The 21,447-nt window shown below is 37.9% G+C and overlaps 2 protein-coding genes across 4 annotated transcripts in view; one reads left to right on the top strand and one right to left on the bottom strand.

The window, feature by feature from the left end:
- Positions 1-4,915, top strand: part of LOC146487454 (uncharacterized) — a 33,272-nt gene extending 28,357 nt beyond the window's left edge. The window contains exons 3-6 of the mRNA XM_085088546.1: positions 83-214; positions 845-878; positions 2,838-2,979; positions 3,934-4,915. Coding sequence (XP_084944672.1) covers positions 83-214; positions 845-878; positions 2,838-2,979; positions 3,934-4,455 — 830 coding nt within the window. The 3' untranslated portion in view covers positions 4,456-4,915. The remainder of the gene's footprint in view (positions 1-82; positions 215-844; positions 879-2,837; positions 2,980-3,933) is intronic.
- A 5,842-nt stretch (positions 4,916-10,757) lies between these two features.
- LOC146487453 (uncharacterized) lies at positions 10,758-21,328 on the bottom strand. Of its 3 annotated transcripts, XM_085088703.1 has the most exons (9): positions 21,187-21,328; positions 20,890-21,064; positions 19,281-19,394; positions 18,799-18,897; positions 17,572-17,613; positions 16,645-16,692; positions 16,203-16,259; positions 15,540-15,575; positions 14,944-15,078 (listed from the first exon to the last, which is right to left on the bottom strand). In XM_085088703.1, the coding sequence occupies exons 2-8, from the start codon at positions 21,062-21,064 to the stop codon at positions 15,556-15,558; spliced, it is 555 nt and encodes a 184-aa protein (XP_084944829.1). In that variant the 5' UTR covers positions 21,187-21,328; the 3' UTR covers positions 14,944-15,078; positions 15,540-15,555. The 3 variants fall into 3 exon arrangements, with proteins under 3 accessions (XP_084944816.1, XP_084944823.1, XP_084944829.1); XM_085088690.1 differs by lacking the exons at positions 16,645-16,692; positions 17,572-17,613; positions 18,799-18,897; positions 19,281-19,394; positions 21,187-21,328 and adding exons at positions 10,758-11,217; positions 11,894-12,073; positions 13,153-13,330; positions 13,730-13,821 and having other exon boundaries at positions 14,785-15,078; positions 20,890-20,930; XM_085088697.1 differs by lacking the exons at positions 16,645-16,692; positions 17,572-17,613; positions 18,799-18,897; positions 19,281-19,394; positions 21,187-21,328 and adding exons at positions 10,758-11,217; positions 13,153-13,330; positions 13,730-13,821 and having other exon boundaries at positions 14,785-15,078; positions 20,890-20,943.
- Positions 21,329-21,447: the final 119 nt, after the last annotated feature.

The raw sequence follows: 21,447 nt of genomic DNA, 5'->3' as shown, positions 1-21,447 counted from the left end.
TTAAATTTTCATTCAAAATTTAGTCAATGGCATCTTCCCAGTTTAATTTTAAATTATAACTCTTTGAAACATTTTCCTTCAGATATTGACGAGTGTGCTACAGGAACACACCAGTGCAGTGCACATGCCACATGCGATAACGCCAAAGGATCATACAACTGTATATGTAAACCGGGATATCATGGAGATGGGAAGAGTTGTGAACCATTAAATTGTGATTGCAATTTCATGCCATAGATTTTAATATTTGACTTTAAAAGAGAAGCCTCCAGACTGTTAGGACATAGCGTAAAATCCCAGGGCGAATTCATGAGGCGCTCCTATAAGTCAAAATTTATCCTGAGCGTTGTCTTCTTAACAATTGCTTTCTGTTATCACAACAAGAGGGTTTTGTTAGCAAACAGCACTCAATATATATAAATCTTAACTTATCATGACTTGGTGAATCAGGCCCCCAGGGCTTACATTCGTGGTAAGGAGTTTCGAGGGGCTATTTCTAGGAGTGCTTTTACTGTAGTTGCTGGAAGAAACTTTGCGTTTCAAATTTGCTTATTATCACGGAGTTAGCGATTGGGTGGTTCTGAATCCAACACCCCCTTTCCTTCCCCCTCCTTGACCCTAGAAGACTGTCCGCCTCAGATAACGTTTTTGGAGGTCATTCAATCACTTGACTTCTATCTGAAGCGGATTTTAGTTTGGTCTTCTGAGGTCAGAGAGGGGGAAGGGAGGGGTGTCAAATTCCGACCACCCCTCCCTCACTCCGTTATCTCTGTGATGCTGACTTTATAATAAGTTATTGATATGAAAACCCTGTTTTTTTTTCTTCACGTTTATTATGGTATAGTTTCCTCGTGCAAGGAAATTTATGACAAAAACAAGTAAGTAAAAAAGTCATTTTAATACTATAACGATCGCATCCAGTCAAACACTATGACTTGAACAGTTTTTCAGCATAAGACCAATTTAAAATTTTGATGTAGACCTGAGTCTAGTTGTCCAAATCCCGATTAAGGACGGTGCCTACTATAATACTATAAGACTATATATATGTGGGAAAAGCAGACTTTTTTTTACCATTAGCTTAAAATTAACTTTCAAAAAACACTTTTAACGAGCGAGATTAATCGACTTTTGAACAACCAGGCCCAGGTAAAGTAATCATTGACAGTGCAGGAAAGTTCACCTTAAAATTAGTGGGAAGGTCAAGTTTGAGAGACTTGTCTGTTAAAACAGCCCAGATATGGATCCGTACATTCAGGAATTTTTTGCAGACGTTTCCTGAAGACGGGCAACTTTAATTGCCCGTTTCCATACAAAGGTCTGTAAAATTTTACCCATTTAAAGGTACTCTTCCATGCAGTGTCAATGGTTTTTCATTGATTACTGTGATAAAGAAGAAATTAAATGCGTCATTCGAATATCTTGGAACAAGAGCCTTTGTGGTTATCCCTCGTCGGTACATTGTACCGCTTAATCATAATCATAATCATAATCATAATCATAATCATAATCATAATCATAATCATAATCATAATCATAATCATAATCATAGTCATAATCATAATCATAATCATAATCATAATCATAATCAAAACTGACTTTCCTTTCGGAAATAGCGTAGAAGCTCCATATAGTTTTTGTGTCGGAGAACTTTTATATTTTGAGATTTTCATATTTTATCGCTATTTTTTTTTAACTCAGCAGTTTTCTTTTTATAGTTCCTTAACATCGTATAGGTTACGCTGCGCGCCCTATGTGGTTCTATTTTAGCATACATACGTTTTTTAACTGATAATAATAATAATAATAAAAAATAATAATAATAATAAAGATAATAATAATAATAATAATAATAATAATAATAACAATAATAATAATAATAAAATCTTTCTTTATTATAATATTCCAAGCAAAATTGATATTTACAAGTTAAAAGTAGAAAAAAAGAGCTATTAAAACCTATTTACAATTCAATATTTAAAATTCATTTCGATTAAAAAAAAAAAAGCGACTATTTCCAAGTACAACAGAGCTATTTTCAAGCACAATTTTTTAACAATAGTAAGACTAAAATTTTGATGAAATAAAAAAGTTGTTAAAAAGATCCTAAAATACTAATTTACAACGTCACGCCATCATTCACTTTCTAACATTAGCGGAGACACGCTTGGCTAGCGTTTAAGCGGCAGTCATCAATGAAATCCCCAAATGGAATTTTGTGAAAAGGTGTTCTGGAGCCTCGTACGCATGTGTGTACCGACTTTAAAATCTCAAAAGAAAGCAATGTTCTAATCCAAGTGATAGTAATGTGATAAGGTTCCTCATTCTTTTCTGAGAGCTTCTGAGAGCTGAGAGCAATAATAATAATAATAATAATAATAATAATAATAATAATAATAATAACAATAATAATAGCCGTTTATTTACAACATCCAAGTGAAAAGGAGATAAATGAGGTTTTCCCATTCTAGTATATCTCTTGATAAGAAATAAATTAAAACATTAATTTTTTACAACTGTTTAAAATACTTAACATAAAATATATAGCACATCACACAAGAGAAGAACTTAGTGTTCACTAGGAAAAAGATGACATCTCAGTCTGTTCTTAAAGGTTGTCAAATCTTCCGCCTCAGCAATTTCCTTAGCAGTTTATTCCATTTATCGATTATGCGTATAAAAAAGGAATGTTTAAAACTATTCAAAGTTGCAGATGCAAACGTAAGTTTAAAACGGTGATTTGCTCTTAAGGGCTTATAATATATGAATTCTTAGTTACGCCGACTTACTTTAAACCTTTAAGAATTTAAGGTATTTTGATCATTCCCCTCTTTTAGATCCAAAGAGAGCAAAGCCTACCCACTGTTAGTGGAAAATCAAGTTATCAACGTTTACTGTCACATGACAATGGAAACTAATGGAAATGAAGCATGCGGAGCTGGCGGATGGACGCTGGTCATGAAGATTGACGGCAATAAGGTACAATTACACTTGGTTTTTTTTTTTTTACTAAGAATATTACGTTACGGGCAACACTGAATCTTTTGTTATAAGTTAGAACTTTAACATTTCATCTGGTTATGTTTGTAACATTGTTGAAATCTGAATGCAATTCTAATCTGAGAACCCATCAAGACACACGCGATTCAATCTGGAGCCCAGAGTCCCCAGGCTCTTTGGCCAGCGTTTGGTCACTAGAAGAAACTCTTGGGAATTCAAAAAAACTTAAAGTTTTTTGATCGGCTGCCCCGTAACGGCCTGTATACTTTTACCGCAGAAATCCTGCGGTAATAAAATTCCAGTTCCCCAGAGTCTCTCACGGCGCCAATCCGCTGACCAAGAAGCCTGAGGACTCTGGGTACGAGATTACTCGTGCTGACACTTGACAACAGGACTCTGTTCCATTCTCTATCTCAGTCGTGAGAGTTCTTCCCTTTTGCAGATGACTAACTTGCGCAATCGAGCCAAAGGATCTGGGTTCGAGAATGGAATCTTTTGTTGAACCGTATTCACAGTTCAGAACGACATTGATCTCCATAGAACAATGCACATTACCATAATTAATAGAGAAGAGTGTAAACTAAAATATAAACCACATGTTCTTTATCCGATAAACGCTAAGTCCGCCACTAAAAGTTAACCGAAGTCCTTAATGCCGAACACGCCTCCTTTCATACTGACAAGGGTTGACAGTAGACGAGCTTAATGGAAGTATTGAGGGTTAGTGGGACTAGCATACGCGGGGTGGGGGGTTAGATGTAAAGAGGTGAGAATTTCACCCTCTTCAGAAATACGAACATTTTCTCATGGACAAACTCACTTCATTTTTCTTCCTTTCAACAATATTATTCCTTTGTTAAAATTTAGAATATCTAGGTCGAGGTGGGATAGACAAGTATATAGCTTTTGAAATTTGTTCTTTTGTCTTCTCAGTCAACTTTTAGATTCCATTCCAGCCTTTGGAGAAACAACGAAACCTTTAACTTAACAGGGGGGGAGACTGGGTTCGAGAAACAAGAAACAAAGTTACCGACCTACTGGGGTACATCATTCTCCAAGATCTGCCTCGGTATGAAGAAGCTCCGTCAAAATATGAACTTTATTGTCATCAATAAGCAGGCCAGTTCGTTATATTCACTTATCGCTGACGGGCAATACCGCGCTACCTCACTGGGTCGTGACACGTGGAAGTCACTTATCGGTCCTCAAGCCTCCATGCAGCCCGGTTGCAACAGAGAAGGGTTCAACGTTCGGAGTGTCCACGATGGCTACTCTAAGGCAAGAATCGGTATACTTGGTAACGAAGGAGAAGACTGTATCAAATGTGACTCAAGAATCGCTTTTGGTGGAGGTGGGACCCCTAATAAACATAACACTTGTGGAAACTCGGCTAAACACGGGGCGGACAAAGGAAACAAAAACTTCAAGACCTGGGGATTTATATTTGTGCAGTGAGAAGCATCTACTGAAGCACCACTGCGTTAACTAATGGAATTTGAACATAACCCATGCATAGAGTTCGTTCAAGGAGGTGTACGTTATTGTCGGTTGTGAAACAACAAATGACAAAAATTGATTTTCTTGCATAGTAGATGTTGATTTTTCCCATGGGAAACCGCTTCGGCTTTGAACAACAACAACACAAGGAAAACTTGCGTTCCAGGTGTTACAAAAGGGAAGGGAGGCATAGAATCCAAACACGTGCTTTGTGCTCTACCACATCGAAACCGCCTCGCCCCTTCTCCGTTCAACGCAGACTGAAACAATAACATCTGCAACAGACAGTCATTCTTTTTACGATATTTACGTTCGCTTTGGTGATATGCACTTAGCTGCGTACTGTCTTTTTGGTGTGCCAACTTTTGTTGAGTTAAATCTTGGTTGTTGTACTGACAGTGAGGGCTAATTTGTTCAATTGGAGTAGTTGGAGTTGGGGGGGGGGGGGGGGAGGATTCGGGCGATAAAGGGGGAGGGGGTACAAATCCCATTTCCTAGCTCACATTTTGCTCAAAACGCAGCCTCCCTTCCATATTTTGCCCGACACCTCATTTCCAGTGCTCAAATGTATTCTCATTTACTACGTTATAACACCACAATACAACAGACGTTTCAGTATTGTGTCATACACTTAGCTTTAGGAAGAGCGCCAGTCTGCGTTGAAACACCAGCTAGTTTTCAGGTATGCCACATAAATTAAAGATAAAAATAAAACAATGAAAACGTATAGAAAAGATCGCTTGTGGTATCTGAATATTAAAATCATTTTAAGCTAAAATCGCTACATATCCCACTAGCTTACGTGGTTAAATAAACGAATGATTGAGTACTAGTAGTTAAAAACATTGCGTCAAATTCCATTTTCCCGGCGAAAAACGGAAAAATCCCGGTTTTCATTTTACTCCTTCAGCACCCTCTAATAGACCACCGTAGCAGTGAAATATTGTACGTAAAGTACCCCGAACAAGTAGTACCGTAAACCCCCATATGCCCTCTTACTATTTAACAATTAGATTCCAAAATCCTAGCTCTTCACAGACACTTCGAAAACTCGAAGAAGCGGCCACCATTTTGTTGAACCGCACACTGTTAAGCTACTCAAGCTACGTACTATGTTGCTAATTGCGACTTGTTGAATTACTATAAACACATTCAACTTTTGTTGAATGAGAACTACGAATTCTTTTCATTTTTGGCGGCAAGTATGAAATGGCGGATGACGAAAGGTTGTTGTCACTGTGCGCTTCGAGCGTTGTTGCAGTCATCCAGTGAAATGCCGCCAAAGAAATTAAAAAACAACCCGGAACTATTTGGACTCAAAAGTCAGAACCAGCTTGAACAGCGTAATGCCATGAAAAATGTGTTTGGTGTAACGGGGCTTCGTCGCAATTATGAAGGCCCGTTTTAACGAAGTTTTGGGAAAGTGTTTGGTATAATGCGTCGATCAACTCGAAACTTCAACAACGCATTTGAACTTTTGAAGATTGAATCGTTCAAACTTCCGCCCCCTCAGACCAAAATGGTGTTCAAATGCCCTACCTGATCGTCGGATTGGTCTGTCAAATTCCCCTCCTAAAGAACAATTGTTGTCGGCTCCTGTCAACTTTAATAAAGCTTGTGTATAAACATGCCAACACATGTTTCGTGACCCTTTATATGATGGTGCTGTTTTTACCAGACTTGAGTTACTACAAAACACAACTTTAATATTGAAACTATTAAAAAATGATTTGAAATTGAATTGATTAAGTCGGGCAATGTCAATCAGCAAGTGTAAGCTGCTCTTACTCCGAAACACGGCAAAGGTTGTTTAACGAGGGTACTGTATACATATCAACAACAGAGCCCAGAATGTTTACGACTGCATGTATTTTAAATTATTGTTCATTGTCGCTTGATTACCTCTAACAGAAACGTACAGCTTTAACTATGACATGGGGGGTGTGAAAACGTACCATATTGTATTCACTCTATAGTATGACAAAGACGAATTACGAAGCCAAAATTCTTTTGACAGTTCAGTTACTAAAAGGAAAAAGAAAACAGTCACTTAGCTAATTGGATCCAAATTGCCAAAAGACTATTTACAGTACTTTTCTATGACGGTGTAGCTTTCTTAATAATAACACTCTCTTTACTCTTTACTTCGGCTATACATCCATAAGTGATAAACACCCACTGCCCCAGCTAAACAAGAACCAGTTCTTCAGTGGGAGGGTTTTTTTTTCTTCTCTCTGCTTTCACGGGATTTCTGCACTGCTCTAGCGCGTTTTAGTTTCTTCTTTTTAAGATGCGTCAACCACATTTGGACTTCTTCAACACTCAAGCAACATTTCTTTGCGAGATGTAACGTGTTTTCTCCTTCAGCACAGCCTTGCTTGAAAGCTTCCTCAATAAGGACACTCGGTGGCAATGCTCTAATAGCCCTCTTTTTGCTCTGTGACTATAACAACCTATCAATGTCAGTCACATAATGACCAGTACAGTGGTCACCACATCTGTCGCAAGGACTTCCCCATGGTTTGTTGACATCAATAACAGGGCAAGGAAAAAAAACCCGAATGATGGTCCGTTTACATGCCGCTTAGGAAGAAGCTCTGTTTCTGACCGGTGATTGCATTTTTGCTGACACTGATTGCAAAAGAGAGAGGCACCCAACGGATCGTTTCGGTAAATTATCTGTTCGGAAGGCCCTTAATCCCCTGCAATTTCGTGAAGGGAATTTTCACCTCGAACTTCCGTGATATGAGAAATTTAAGGCCTAGTGTTTTCGTATTGATAAAAATGTCGTTTCCGGTGCCGAAAAAAGGTCAGCTGAGATTTTCGGAAAGGAAATAAGGCCTAAGGATTTCGGCAAATGGACAAAGATGCCCTACTATTTTCGAACAGACTAAGGTTGCCCTAGAATGACCGAACAGATGAAAATATTATAGCGCGGCCAAAAATGAACCTTCAGAGCTTTAAAGGCACTCCAGATAGCCTAAAATACTCGGGGGGGAGGGGGGGGGGGGTACTTGGGTTAAGTTTTGCTGGGTATGTGCCGCTGGCCTCTCAGAGCCCCTGCCCCATTATAGTCTATTTTGTGGCCAGTTATAGCGGAGCTCGCGCGCGCGCCGTTGGCGCGCGCGGCGGAGCCCCATAGCTAAGAGATTTTGGTAAACCCATCAGTGCAAGAAATTTTGGTTTGGTTATGACGTCACTTCCGTCCGACCGACCGACCGCCCGTCCGTCCGTACTTACGGTACTCCATGTAAGCCAACTTGAAGTGAGACACTCAAGCCCTGTACTGCAACCCGGGTTAATTTTTCGGCGGGAAACTGCGTGGCCAACTGCGCTGCCGCCGCGTTTCTTTGGCACGAAATTGCATCGCCAACTGTGTTTGAGAAAAAAAAAATTTTGAAGACGACGTGTACGACAAAACACAAACTCAATTTATGAATAAGTCTACAAACATGAAAAGCAAAGAAAAGGAGATAGAAAGAGATCGAGAAAACCGGCGACGAAGAAGTGAAGCTCGACGTCAAAGAGAGCGATTGAGAGCGGTAGCAAACAGGCGAAACATGAGTGACGAACAAAGAGAGAAAGAACAGGAAAGGGTGCCGAAAAAACCCCGTGTTGCGGCACAGGGTTTGAGTGTCTCATTTCACATTGGCTTACATAGATGAGCGTATGTGCTGTAACCCGGGTTGTTTTTCGGCGGGATAATACATGGCCAACTGCGCTGCCGGCCGCGTTTGTTTGGCGGGAAGTTGCATCGCCAACTGCGTTTGAGAAAAAAACAAAACAGAAAAAGTAATTTCGAAGAGCTAAAATAGTCAGTCAAACAAACGTCTCCCAACATTGTATCGTTGGCATAAACTACTGACAAGTTTTTCTCGCATATTTCTAATTTTAGCATTTATTTCTGACAATCTTGACAGAGAACAAAGAAAAATACTTAAAACAGTAGGATATAGCCGCAAAGATTAAGATGTGTGAGTAATTTTCACTGAAAGTCTTTTCAAAGAACGTTAAAAGCGAATGTAAAATTAAAGTGTGATTTCATTTTCATCAAAACAAAGTTTACGCAAAACATTCATTCGCTTGTTTTTTGTGAATTTTTCAAAGATCGCTGTTTAGTTTATTTCTGTACTTATTGCTATGAATTATCACAGTGCTTTTTTCATTTATTACTCAAAGATACATTGGAAGTCATCTTGAGTCCATTTAAATTCCGCTTTTATAACACAGAGGGCAACATGTTCCTAAAACTATCAAGGAACTTCGTAAAACAGTCAGTAAAACACTCATCAAAGGTGCAAGCAAACCAACAAATAACTTAATTTTTGTAGCGTACAAAACAAACAAAACCGACGAGAACAGTTCCCATTATACACATGTAATAAAGAGAGAATACAAGTTTAATTCAGGAGCAAAGTAACAACGATAAATCAAATGTTAGGCATCAATTAATTGTTCACCTGCGCTGTGAAGCTTCCTACCACTTGGAAATCACACGAACATATATCGATAAAAATAGCAATCGATACAGATTCAAAGAAGGAACTTGCGGAGTAATTTCTTTCTGCTCCTTCCTCCCATCAAAAGGACACGTTCATGCTCGGTTATCGTTCGTTGAAAACTTTTGGACGCCATGACTGATTTCAGCTTCTCAACCAAACAAAAATAAAATCAATCCGATCCAAGTCTTTAGCTTTTTACACATGTAATCTTTTGCTGTTTCTTGTGAGAGACACCAAAATTAACCTTTAGAAATTTCCTTCCTAGTTACAGCACTTGATTCCCATGTATTTTTGGTACAAAGAACCCGGCTTAAAGAGTCGAACTTCGAAAGAACCTCAAAGAACTTGTTTTTTTGGACACAAAATGCAGAAACCAACAAAATGTAAAACTGTCGTGCTCAGCCAATCAGGAGCGAGTATTTTCGCCGCTCGACCAATCAGGAGTAAGTAATTTTGCCCTCGGTGAAAGGAAAATTACGCAAAAATTGCCCTCCGTTACAACAAATCAGCATTCAGTAATTTTGCCCTCTGTTTTACATTGTTATTGTTGATGAGCAGTTAGCTGCATATGCATTAAAAATGTACTATATAACTGCAGAATTGATGAGGAACTCATAAGGTTGTTACGTTCATACAATAAGCAGACTTCTATTGTGGAGCTCCGCTTTTAGGCTTGGCTAAATATATATATTAGACCCCATCTTAGTCACTTTTTGGGAAAATGTAATTTTCGCGATCCCAACTAAGTCACTTTCTATTTTTGCATCTACTTTCAAAAACGAAATGTAGTGCGAGGTGATTGTTACATTTAATAAACAACAACTTTCTGAACTTTTAAACCGAGACCATTTTAAATCCCTACTTAATAGAATTTTCTCACCCCAAAAATCCGAAAATGTGCGACCCCATTCTAGTAACTCTATTGAAAATGCGACCCCATTCTAGTCAATCCAGTCGTGAAAATGCGACCCCATCCAGCGGCACATCCCCATTAGCCTCTTATAAGTAAGTAACCCCCCCCCCCCCCCCGGGCTAAAATAGCGTTTCAAAGGATCTGAGAGAAAACTGTCGTTGGGTGCCCTGCTCTCTCTCCATGAAACCATTCCCCACACTGGTCACAGCATATTATGAACCTGCTCTCCGGCCGCTCACAAATGCTATGTCTCTTCCTTTAAACTCCTCCATCTCGTCCAAACACATATTTATAACTGTTGGCGCCCGCAAAAAAAAAGAAAAAAAAAAGCCAGTTTGAAACCTGACACTTCCGGTTCAATTTTCCCAACTCATTCAGGCAAAGGTCAAATTCCCCACTCCCCGGGCACAGAAGATAGTCAAATGACCGGGGTTTGCCCGGGGGGGGGGGGGGGATGTTGAAGTTTCGATTTCATCGGCAAGAGAAGTTGATAGAACGGACACACATCGAGAAAGATGATAAAGTGTCTTAGATGTCACAATAATGTTGTGAAGACTTTGTAATGTACTATACAGTATGGCAGATTAATAGATTTCCATCTCTGTTGACTTATTGCGCCATAAACTTGGGCCTCTCTATGGGTACCCATGGTCTTCGTTTTTCTAGGAAGATCTTCGTTTTTTTCAGATTGAAATGGTTTAAACGTTTAATTATAAAAATAGGTTTAAAATATGTGCAAAATTATATTTTTAACGTATTTTTCGACTGACTTTAATGGTGTTTTAAACTGATTAAAACACTATTGAAATAAAGATATTTCAAATACTTTTTAACAACTTTAAAAATATAGCTTAAAGTTGCACGAAGGTTGGAAATAAAAATATCATTCAAATTTAAACAGGTTTTAAATCTTTCAAAATGTATTTCAATAGTGTTTTAATCAGCTTTAAAACAAGCAGACAATACACTCATCACAAATACATTTCAAAATACTGGTGTTTACCAGAAATTAGTTGCAAATTACATTCAACATATATTTAAAATAGTATAAAAATACCATGAAAGGTGTATAAAAATAGTTTACAAATAGTATAAAAATAGTAATTAAATAGTAGAAAAATATAATTAAAATTGTATGCAAATAGTATAAAAATGATATTAAAATAGTAGAAAAATACAATTAAAATTGTATGAAAATAGTAGAAAAATAGTAGAAAATTATATGAAAATTGTATGAAAACGTAGTAAGATAATTAAGAACTTGTTTCTTGTCCTTCCTGGGCTTTTTGTTTTGCTCATATTTTTCTATAAGATATAATGAAGAAAGAGCTATAGGAACATGATAACAATTTTCACACACAAATCATTTCACTGCATACTTTCACTTCAGTAATAAACAACTCACTTAGAGCGCCAAAGTTCGCATAATGCATGGGCTGCCAAACTTCAAATGTTCAATGACAAAACATACCAAATTGATACCAAATTAGGTCATGCTTTTTTGTGATGTGTCCACACTCAGATGCAACTGATGGTATAACATAAACTTATGATTGTAAGCACCCCCAACCTCAATATAAGCCCATCCACTGTCAGGGCTAGGTGTTTAAAGCTATTTTAGGCTGTTATTGTGACTTTTCAAAATGGTATTGGACTCCCTGAAATAAGCCCCCCAAAGTCCTTTGTAATACAATGTAATCTGCAGCTAAGCCCGGTCCTTTAATCAGATGTTTACAGTACATTAGCCGGACAGGTTAACCAAGTCCCAAACTGCAAGGCCAACTAATCTTTTCCAGCCCAAAAGAGGTGTTAAAATTGTTCGCTATCTCATATGAAGGCGATTATTCCCAGGGCAACATATGGTTGTTTGTACGGGGTTCAGTTTATTGTAATCCCTGAGCATCCACAATCCCACTTGACAACTGCCTTATGCTATACAACGTGACAACCTTTTATTATAAATACTAAACAATTAGCTTACCTTTGAAGTAACTAGGCCGTTTGGCCTGAAAAATTAATTGATTGCACTTTTGCCTGAGTGCTTGCAAGACTTCTCCCCGTGTTGTGGGGCTATTTCTGGGCTTCCTTGGCTTTTTTGCCCCATCTTCATTCTCTTGCTCTTGTTGAGGCATTTCTTTAATTTTTGCAACCACTGCAAAATCTTAAAACACAAGACAAGCAAATGAGAAAACGTCACTAATATAGTATATTAAAATAAATATACAGCTTCCAGTATCAATATATCCTCCTGCGCAGACATTTTTTGGGCTCGTCACACACTCCTTCCCCATGGATGTCTCAGTCTGCTGAACAGATCAGCAACTCCCATTCTCTGTTTACTCGATTTTGGAAAATGCCTTTTCATGTTGACGCGACTTTGTTCGTTCAGTAATGCAGCTTGTGTTGCATGACCTCCAAATCACCATGAAGGATTGAAAGGACCATTAAATAACTAAGACATTACTTCATACAAAGTATAGAAGGTATTTTTGCAAGAGAGTTTCAATTCAAAATTGGAAGTGACCTAAGCTCTCACGGCAGGAGTCAGATGAAATTCAAGAACGGAAGTTGCTGTTCTAGCCCCAGTTGTTCAAAGGCCAGATAACTTTATACGCTGGATAAGGTACTATTCAGGGCCTAAAATATACTTCACGTTAAACGTTGTCCAAGGTTTTTGTACACTCCCAAACTTAACTGTGGTTAGAGTGTGCATATTCGCTTGTACACGAGGAAATACTGAAATCTCTGCACAGATTGAAATTGTCGGATAGTGATTTATCCACTGGATAAAGATATCCGGCCTTTGAACAAATGGGGCCTGTTCAGCACACATTCGTGGAGAAGGAGTGTGTCATGAGCCCAAAGAATGTCTGCATACAGCTGTAGGAGGCTAGTATCAATAATCATTTTAAATGTAATATCGGTAGTGGGTAATTAGTGATTATCGATTGACCGAAAACTCTTAACAATACAATGACTGATTGCACCTAGAGCATTAACAATTATTTTGGGAAAAGGAATATTTCTCTTTTTTGTATTTTTTTTTTTTGGAGGGGGGGGGGGGGGGGGCAATAAAGAAGTCAACATGATCCACAACAATCCTAAGGGCAAAATCATGGAAATTTTTTATGAAAGTAATCGATGCTTGATTACACAGAACTCTAACCATGCTCTATTGTTTTCCTCTTCAAACATTAAAATTATGTCTTGATAATTCGTAATGACTCAGTTTAAACTTACCTGTAATTGCATCAATTATTTTCTTGTTTAGATCTTTTAGACGTCTTCCTTTGAGAACATCTTTTGGATAAAAGATACTGAACATTGAACATGCCAGGGCTGTTCGTGAAGGCACTGAATTAATCAGTGCCTTCACTCTGACTGGGCAGCACCAGACTCCCTCCGCAATTTCTGAAAGCTAAAAAACAGTGAAAAAGAACATCAGTCAATATTTATGCATAGCATCGGTTTCATCCTTCAGATTCTTTGTCTAAAAGAGATTTAACTTTATAACTGAACTTTGATCATGGGTATAAGGAAAAGAATTGTCTAACATACAGTGGCCTATCAGTCTTAAAAAGTGTTTTAACAGTTTTTTCCTGAAATTGTAGAAAATCGAAATTGAAGTCCATGAAGTAGGTCCTTCCTAGTATATGATCACATACATTAAACCTTGCCTTAATGCAGTATGTGTCGGTATCTCCTACTAACAGTGTATTTCTTCCTTTGTCTGGAGATGTCTGCACACAGGCTAAACATGACATGATAAAAAATTTGTTTCTTATCAGCAGTGTCCTCATAAATTATATCTTCTTACCCCCCTACTGGAAGCCTCCGTAGTGTCCATGCTACCGGATGGGGTCAAAACAACCCCTACCCGCTGTGGGACTTGAGATGAGCTTGATTTCACTTAAAGAAAAAAATACAAGCTTGTCAACAAATATAGCTGTCAATCTCTTTCAGGTGATGTGCACATGCCCTTATAAAGGGGAAGAGGTAGAAAAAACACAACCCTACATGTACATTGACCTACATGTAATAATTATTATTACATGTAGGTCAAAAACTAAATAGCTAAATCAGGACTGTCATTAGGCTTTGAAGCAGCCAGCTACATAGTTGAGGAAATTAGGTTGTTATAAAATAAACTGAGATAGCCTCCCATGGCTGTGTCTTAAGGTGGATTTCCACTGTCGCGTAAATTATACGTGCGTACAGATGTAAATTTAGCTGGCTTTACTTAAGTAAATAGAATAAGAAGCGATGTATGAGCTGTGTGCATAAACGTAAAAAGCTGAACAGCGCTCAACTTTTTATGTTTACGCACGCAGCTCATACATCCCTTCTTATTCTATTTACGTATGTAAATCCAGCTAAATTCATGTCTGTACGCACGTAAAATTTACGGGACAGTAGAAATCCACCTTTATAGACATTTTCAAATGTGTTGTTGCTTGTCATAATAGCCGTTTGCCAGCTATGCTGTACTAATGACAGCCCTGTTAAATATTGTTAAATGCTTTACATTAAATTTTGCACAATTTGTTTCAACTGTGAAATGATTCAGTGGAAATCCACTTTAGTTTACAACATTACAGTTACAATTTTTTTCTTATTTTTCGTCACAAATTTTGATATCAAATGATCATGAATTTTCAAAGGAAAAACAAGCCAAAATCAGTTTTTACTGAATCTATTTAAGACACTTGGACAGTTGAGCAACGTTTTCAAGTTGGAATCCATTTCCATGCTGACCAGCATATTTAAATGTTCCAATTAATAACCTCTTCTTTATTAAATGCCTGGCAAGTTTCTTTTGTTGGGAATTGTTTATGGGAATAATTCTATTTCAAGTTAATACAATGTACTTACAATCTTCAATTTGCTGCTTCAGAGAGGCAATCTCAGATTTAAGCTCCCTCTTTTCCTCTTTGCAGTGCACATTTATGCATTTTAAAGGAGGAAAAGAGGATTTGGGGGTTTTCATCCCAACTTGAGGTCGTGGCAATGGTAGTGGCTGTGTGGGAGGAGCAGGTGGTGTGTTGAAGGTATTCGACTCTTCATCACTGGATGATGCCATAATTTCTTGGTTGCATAATGGGGCCATGATGTTGGCAACCAGCCCAGCACAGCTAAGCTGAATTGCCTCACTTGAAACTTTTTTAGCTAAAAAATATGATATTAATTGAAGTCAAGGTTAATATTCAACTCATCAAGTTGAATTTTGTTTCCAGCAAAAAAAAATGTCCTAACATTTTTTAATTGAGGAAGAAATTGAATAAAAAACCTAAAATATTATGCAGCAAACTTCATCACTCAACCCAATTTACCTTCAAACTTTATTAAAAGACATGAAGGTAGGATATACTGGCTGGCAATTTGGGGACTAACAATCTAATGTTGGTCGCCAACTTGGAAAACTTGGGGGCATCAGCCTCCACGTCAGGGGCTATTTCCATTGTAATACAGTCACCTCAATTAACAAGCAGTCAAAACATTGTAATGTACATGTACAACTTGACTCTATTGTGACATAAATGATAATACACTAAAGTTGTCTATCAGGATGAAAAACAAAATCCTTTTTCTACACAGAGATTACTGTTTTTTAGCTATCAGAGTTTTACCTTTTTCCTTCTTCTTCTATAAACTTTTTTTCCCAGCTGTGACAATTGAAAAAAAAAATATTGTCACATTACTTCCTGACACTGTGCTGTGAAGTTTGTTAGGAAATTGTTAACTAGCTATGATACTATTGATTCCAGAATCCTTTTGCCCATTTCATGCACCATCTAATAAATTAGATTTGATTGCATTTTTATTGACCCCAGGTTTGGTGATCTTGACTAGCAATAAATGAATTTTTTACTGTTTTTTCGTTTTCAGGAATGTTGTTATTTGAGTCCGTATTTCAGGCCATTGTGAGTGGAAATTCATTTATCTTGTGTTTAACATTACTGATCCATGCCAGGGATTTACATTGTAGCTAAAAAAAAAAAAAAAAAAAGAAAAAAAAAAAAAAACTAAGCAGGCCATAATAATATTATCTGGTCATTTTGGACTATGCACCTTCCAAATTGTTTTCTAGTAAAATCTTAGCCAGTATCAGATAATGTTGTTTTTCTGGTAAAAGTAGCCAACTGTTATACCCAACAAAAAAATTCTGATCATGTTAGTACGATTATCAGTTGAGTGACACTCACAAAGCAACAAGTCTGTTACAGGTGCGTAGATTTAGAGACAACATGGGGATCAAAACTAATGATAATCTTTTGGGTAAACAAACATACCCTTCTTAGAATGGCCACCATCTCCTTCTTCTCTGTCTTTACTTTTGGCAACATCATCTGCAACAGTATTTTATATTGCCTGAATAACTGTGTACTGTATAAAGTGCTGTATAACACATGGATGTACATGGTGTTATCATGATGTGTCCTGAAACAGCACACAAAATGTTGTATATGGACCTGGTAAAACTTTCTAGTTTAGCCAGAAAAAAAATATCATAGGATAGCCGGGCTCTCATGCAACAGCCACTTATAAGGCAGTATTCTAGACAGTATGCTCAACTCCATTCCTCTTCAAAGCACAAGGTCTCTTTGTTTCCCCTCTCTCAACTCCATGTGCTCTGTGCTTCAGGTTATCATTTCTATCAGTCATTTTCTCAGTAGCAGAAACAAGAAGTTGTCTAAAATATACAAACATGAATCGCTTGAGGCTGATTTTTACCTGTTTGCTTCTTCTTTGTCTGTGAACGTTTCTTCTTAGCTGTGACAGCTGAAAAATAATATTAATTGACATGCATATGACCCTGTTTAAAATGAAGTGTGTATGTGTTTTAATACTCAATGGATTATTAAGCCTGTTCACACTTGGTGCCCTAGTGCAATTCTCACTGGGCACTTATATGAACACACAGAATTTGCGCACGGTACCTGTGCCTACAATAATTTTGGAGTGGGCACTTGAAACAAAAGGTGTGTTATTTAGTGCCCAGTGAAAATTGTACTCTGGCACCATGCTCAGAACAAACCATAATTATTCACATTAGTGCCTTCAGGGTACCGTGCTGGGGCAGTAAGTCAAAGTGTGAACGGGCTCAAATTTGAGACATTTTTTAAATGGGTGAAATCCAGTGCATTTTGTCATGACCTGTCATCTAAATGAACAGTCCCTTACAAGTGTGTCTGCACAGGCAGCCTTGACTGTATATGTTTTGAAACACATTATTTTGGTTCCAGTAATACACCTTATTCCAAAATGGCGGTTGTCTCAGACGATCTGGGTCAAGTAGCACGAAAGCGAGGCATCGAGGGCCACGATTCAATGTTTACATGTTTACATGTACATGTGGTAGTACAGTCCGAAATATGCCTCAAAACTGTTGTGTTCCCGGGTGTAAGGAAAAAGTTTACGAAGAGGATGGCGTTAAAATATCTTTCCATAAGTTCCCTGAAGACAGAGAACTGTTCAGGAAATAGATACAGATGTTGGCAAACAGTTTAGAGTGACCGATCATACAAGGGCTTGCTCAAGAAACTTTAAATCGAGTGCCTGAATGTTTTTCAGGTTTCTTTTTCAATTGACAATTTCACTGACAAATATTAATAGAGCTACATGTACACTGATGACTATACATCACTAAATTAATTGTACCTTCTGTCTTCTTTGCCTTCCCCTGTAACTTCTTTTTTACAGCTATCGTAACACAAACAAAATGATACATGTGTAGTAGTTTTAAATGAATTTCAGGTCAAAAAGATTTCAAACCAGTTTAATTTTCATTTCCTTTGTTCCAGGTTTATTAGCATAATCACGAGACAAAGAAAAATCAACATCAAACTGGTTTGAAATCATTTTGACTTAGATTCATTTTTAACTACAACACATACATTGATAAAAACATACATGTACAATCTTCCTGGCTCAATCACCATAACTATTTTCTTATGCTGACATTGATTCCAATTCTTTGCTATTTCACCCACACATGACCAATTAACCAGAAAACATTTTGTCCGCACACTTACAGAGTTGTATACCCAATAGCGATAAAATTTAAGGACTTTTCAAAAATCATTTAAACCAGGCACTAAACTTAAAGAGCCAAGGTCATGAGGGATTTTGTTTGTTTTAGGGCAATTGAGTGCTAAAATCATTTACTATGCACAAAACGCTCTTGTGAAACTAAAAGGAAGATATCAAATGGATTTTATCCAGGAGTGCTCATCAATAACATTTATTTATTTTTTGGTAATTTTGCTAGACATAGCATCAGAACTTGAAAAAATAGGTTCCAATTTTACAAGTTTCAATGTTCCATTTCCATCCTTGACATCTGTAGCAACAAATGATACTGACCAGTTTCAGTTCTGTAAGATAGTCTTTAATGTGTAGTTCCAGAAAATAGCCATACTCCCTCCACAGAAGGGATTGGAAATTCTAGGGGGATGGGGGATCAAAGGCTCAGAAATTCCGTGATTCAGTACTAAAATGACTGCAATACGCCCACATCATGCCCTTTAAACTGGAAGCTTTTGGTGAAATCATTTTGAAGCTTACAACAATGAGGTGAATGGCGTTAATTTCTATTGAAACCCGGCTGATAGGGTTTCACACCCCTTCGGAAGTTTTTAACAGAGAGGGAAATATTTCTAGGGGGTGTGCTAAAATTTGGAAATTCTTTTGGGATCTAGGCAGATTAATTTTGAGGGCCAATTTTGGAAAATCCATAGGGGAGGGAGGTCATACGACAAATCCCAAGCTGTAGGAGGGTATGGACATTTTTTGGAACTACACAATAACAAAACTAGACCATAATTTTCGGGATCTAACTGGTTGGAAGACACCTTTCAGCCCACGACATAGCCAATTTAAACTCACCTTTACTCAAATGACTACTTGTCAATTCATTCTGCTCTTCTCCTGTGTTTTCATGGCATTCATCACTCTCACTCTCATAACTTTCATCATGATAATCAGCTGCAAATTTACAAGAATTTAACAGAGTATGGTAGTTTTGGATTCTCACAGATACCATTTGGAGTAACATTATACTGCTAAGTTGTTTATAATATGGCCTCAGATCATAGTCTGAAATGTCAGCCGTCTCCTCCCCCTAACCCGCGCCCCCTGCGGGTTGGGGGAGGAGACGGCTGACATTTCAGACTACTCAGATCAGAGCATACATACATACATACATACATACATACACATACATACATAGTTTATTTGGTAAAGCAGGTTGGGGAATTGGCAAGACATTAAGTCCTGATGTGGACCTGCGCTATCTAGAATGATCAATCAATACACACCTAAATATTAAATTATAACAACGGTTAAATAGATAATGTATTGCACCTCACCTTCATAAACAGCTTGTCTCTTCCCAGATTTAGGATTTACTTCAGGTTCAATTTCTTGATCTTGATCTTCTTTTTCTAGGTCATCTGCGGCCTTTGCAGCATCTTTAAATTTTTCTATACGTGTGCAAAATTATATTAAGCCTAACGTTAGAATGAAATTAAAGCTTACGTACAATTGTAAGCTTATATACGGTTCGCCTGCCTACGAAAGCTACCGTAAAAGAAGTAGATATGTACGATAAGACACCGAAAATAAAAGGACATGAAGATAAAGCTTATAAAGCTTGAGCTTACCTTTATATTGTACGTCATTAAATCGAATTAAATGTCAGATTTAGCCAAACAACGTCCAATGCACTCCCGATGGATTGTGTATCCCGTCATATCAGCAGCTCGATCTTCCATATGACCTTCCTTCAGTTCACCTCGTTCGTCTCCATTACACGTACATGCATTAGACTTCGAGGATCGATTTTAAATTTAAAGATGATTTCAAAGTCCGTGTCTTTTCGGAAATTCAAAGTCAACGGCAGTGCGCGGTTTTCGATTTGCGTCACAAATCATGTGACCTATGATGCAACTACTGCTGACCGCAAAATGAAGGGCGAAGAGTCTTGATGGAAAGGATCGCATATCGATGTATTGCGTTTACGTTGAAGATAGCGCAAGGGACCCCACAAGGCAAACTGAAGGAGAAGGCTTTTTACGTTTTTCCACGGCGAGATTAGGAAGAAACACGTTGCGAAAATAAATATAAATGAAAACGCTTGCTCTTTTAGAGACACCCCAAAAGTCGGCAAACAAAGAGAAACCCTGTTAATATAGTTAAAACTTTAACATGATACCGGAAACTGTGTACGTACACGATGCACATTGTAAAACGTGTTCCGAAAAGTCTGCTAAAAATATCAATCGCTAAGAGAGGTACATGCCATACTTGTAAAAGCATGCAGGTTAAGAAATTTTGTAGGCAATTATCTTACGCCTTTTGTTTAATTCGGTTCTCAGTTGCGAACTGCAGTACTGCTAAAGAAGCTGTACATTCGGCCGGCTGTGCTGAAACCGATCTGCTTTTTATAACAAATATTTACAACTGATAGCGCAAAAACACTGATATATGGTTTAGGCGAATGTGTCACAAACGGAAATTTGTTTGGAAACTAAGTTGTTGGTATCATTTCTCTGGCTCAGTAGAACATTAAAAAAAAAGAAGAAGAAGAAACAGACTCCGAAAATCTCCTAAGTATGCCGCATGCTCGCATATACGCCCCCCAAAATGTAAGCTCATGTCACTGCACTGCATACAGGTAGCTTACAAATTTCAATAGGTTTCGGGATTAGTTTTGAACCGTAGCTTATGATACAAACTTTGAAAATATGCGCCTCGTGTAAGCGCTGCGAAAAAGGAAATAAATAAGCTTACGTTTATTTGCCTGCGTTCAAAAACATTTTATGGTTCATATCATGCTGTCGACAGGACGGTGAAGCATAGTCTATCAAAATAGGAGCCCATTTTAAATAGCATGTTAAAGTCCGATATTCTGTGATTGCAAAGTAACTTGTTCACCTAATACGATCATTAAAAGAATTATCGGAAATGGAGACTTACTATGTAGAGAGCGTATCTTCCCGCACCACATTTCCTGCTGATATTGCATCTTACACTCCGAATCTGGCGCTGCGCTACCCTCGATTATTATCTTTTGGATATTTAACACTTCAATCTCCTGGACCTGCAATGCAGTAGACCCTCTTCTGTACCAGAGCACAACAGCAAAAGTCATCTACAAGTAGAATCAGGGAAAGTAAGCCGTTGTCGGGCCCGGAAGGGCTTCACTCTGAGACAACTGTAATCAGTATGTATTTCTCTTGCTTGGACACGACAATAATTTGAGACTTTACTTACCTTGCAAGAAGAACACTGAGTATTAACGAAACAGGCGAAATATTTCAAGAACGACCGGCTAAGGTTAGAAAAGAGCGACGAGAAAACGAGCCCAAGTGTTACTCAACGCTCTACCAAATCTAGAAGAATGAATTTGCCGCGCGCAAATGGCGATATCTCCAAGAAGCCCGCGCTTTTTGGTGATTGGCTTAGACAAATAAAGGTGTTTTGTCGCGCAGGCGCAGAACCGCTGACCGCCAACGCTTTGTGATCGTGTGATCG

This window comes from Pavona decussata, unplaced genomic scaffold, assembly GCF_977016875.1.
Source record: "Pavona decussata unplaced genomic scaffold, jaPavDecu1.1 SCAFFOLD_16, whole genome shotgun sequence".
In the NCBI taxonomy this organism is placed as follows: domain Eukaryota; kingdom Metazoa; phylum Cnidaria; class Anthozoa; order Scleractinia; family Agariciidae; genus Pavona; species Pavona decussata.
Note: the sequence above shows the minus strand (reverse complement) of the source record. Positions and strands in the feature narration are given on the sequence as shown.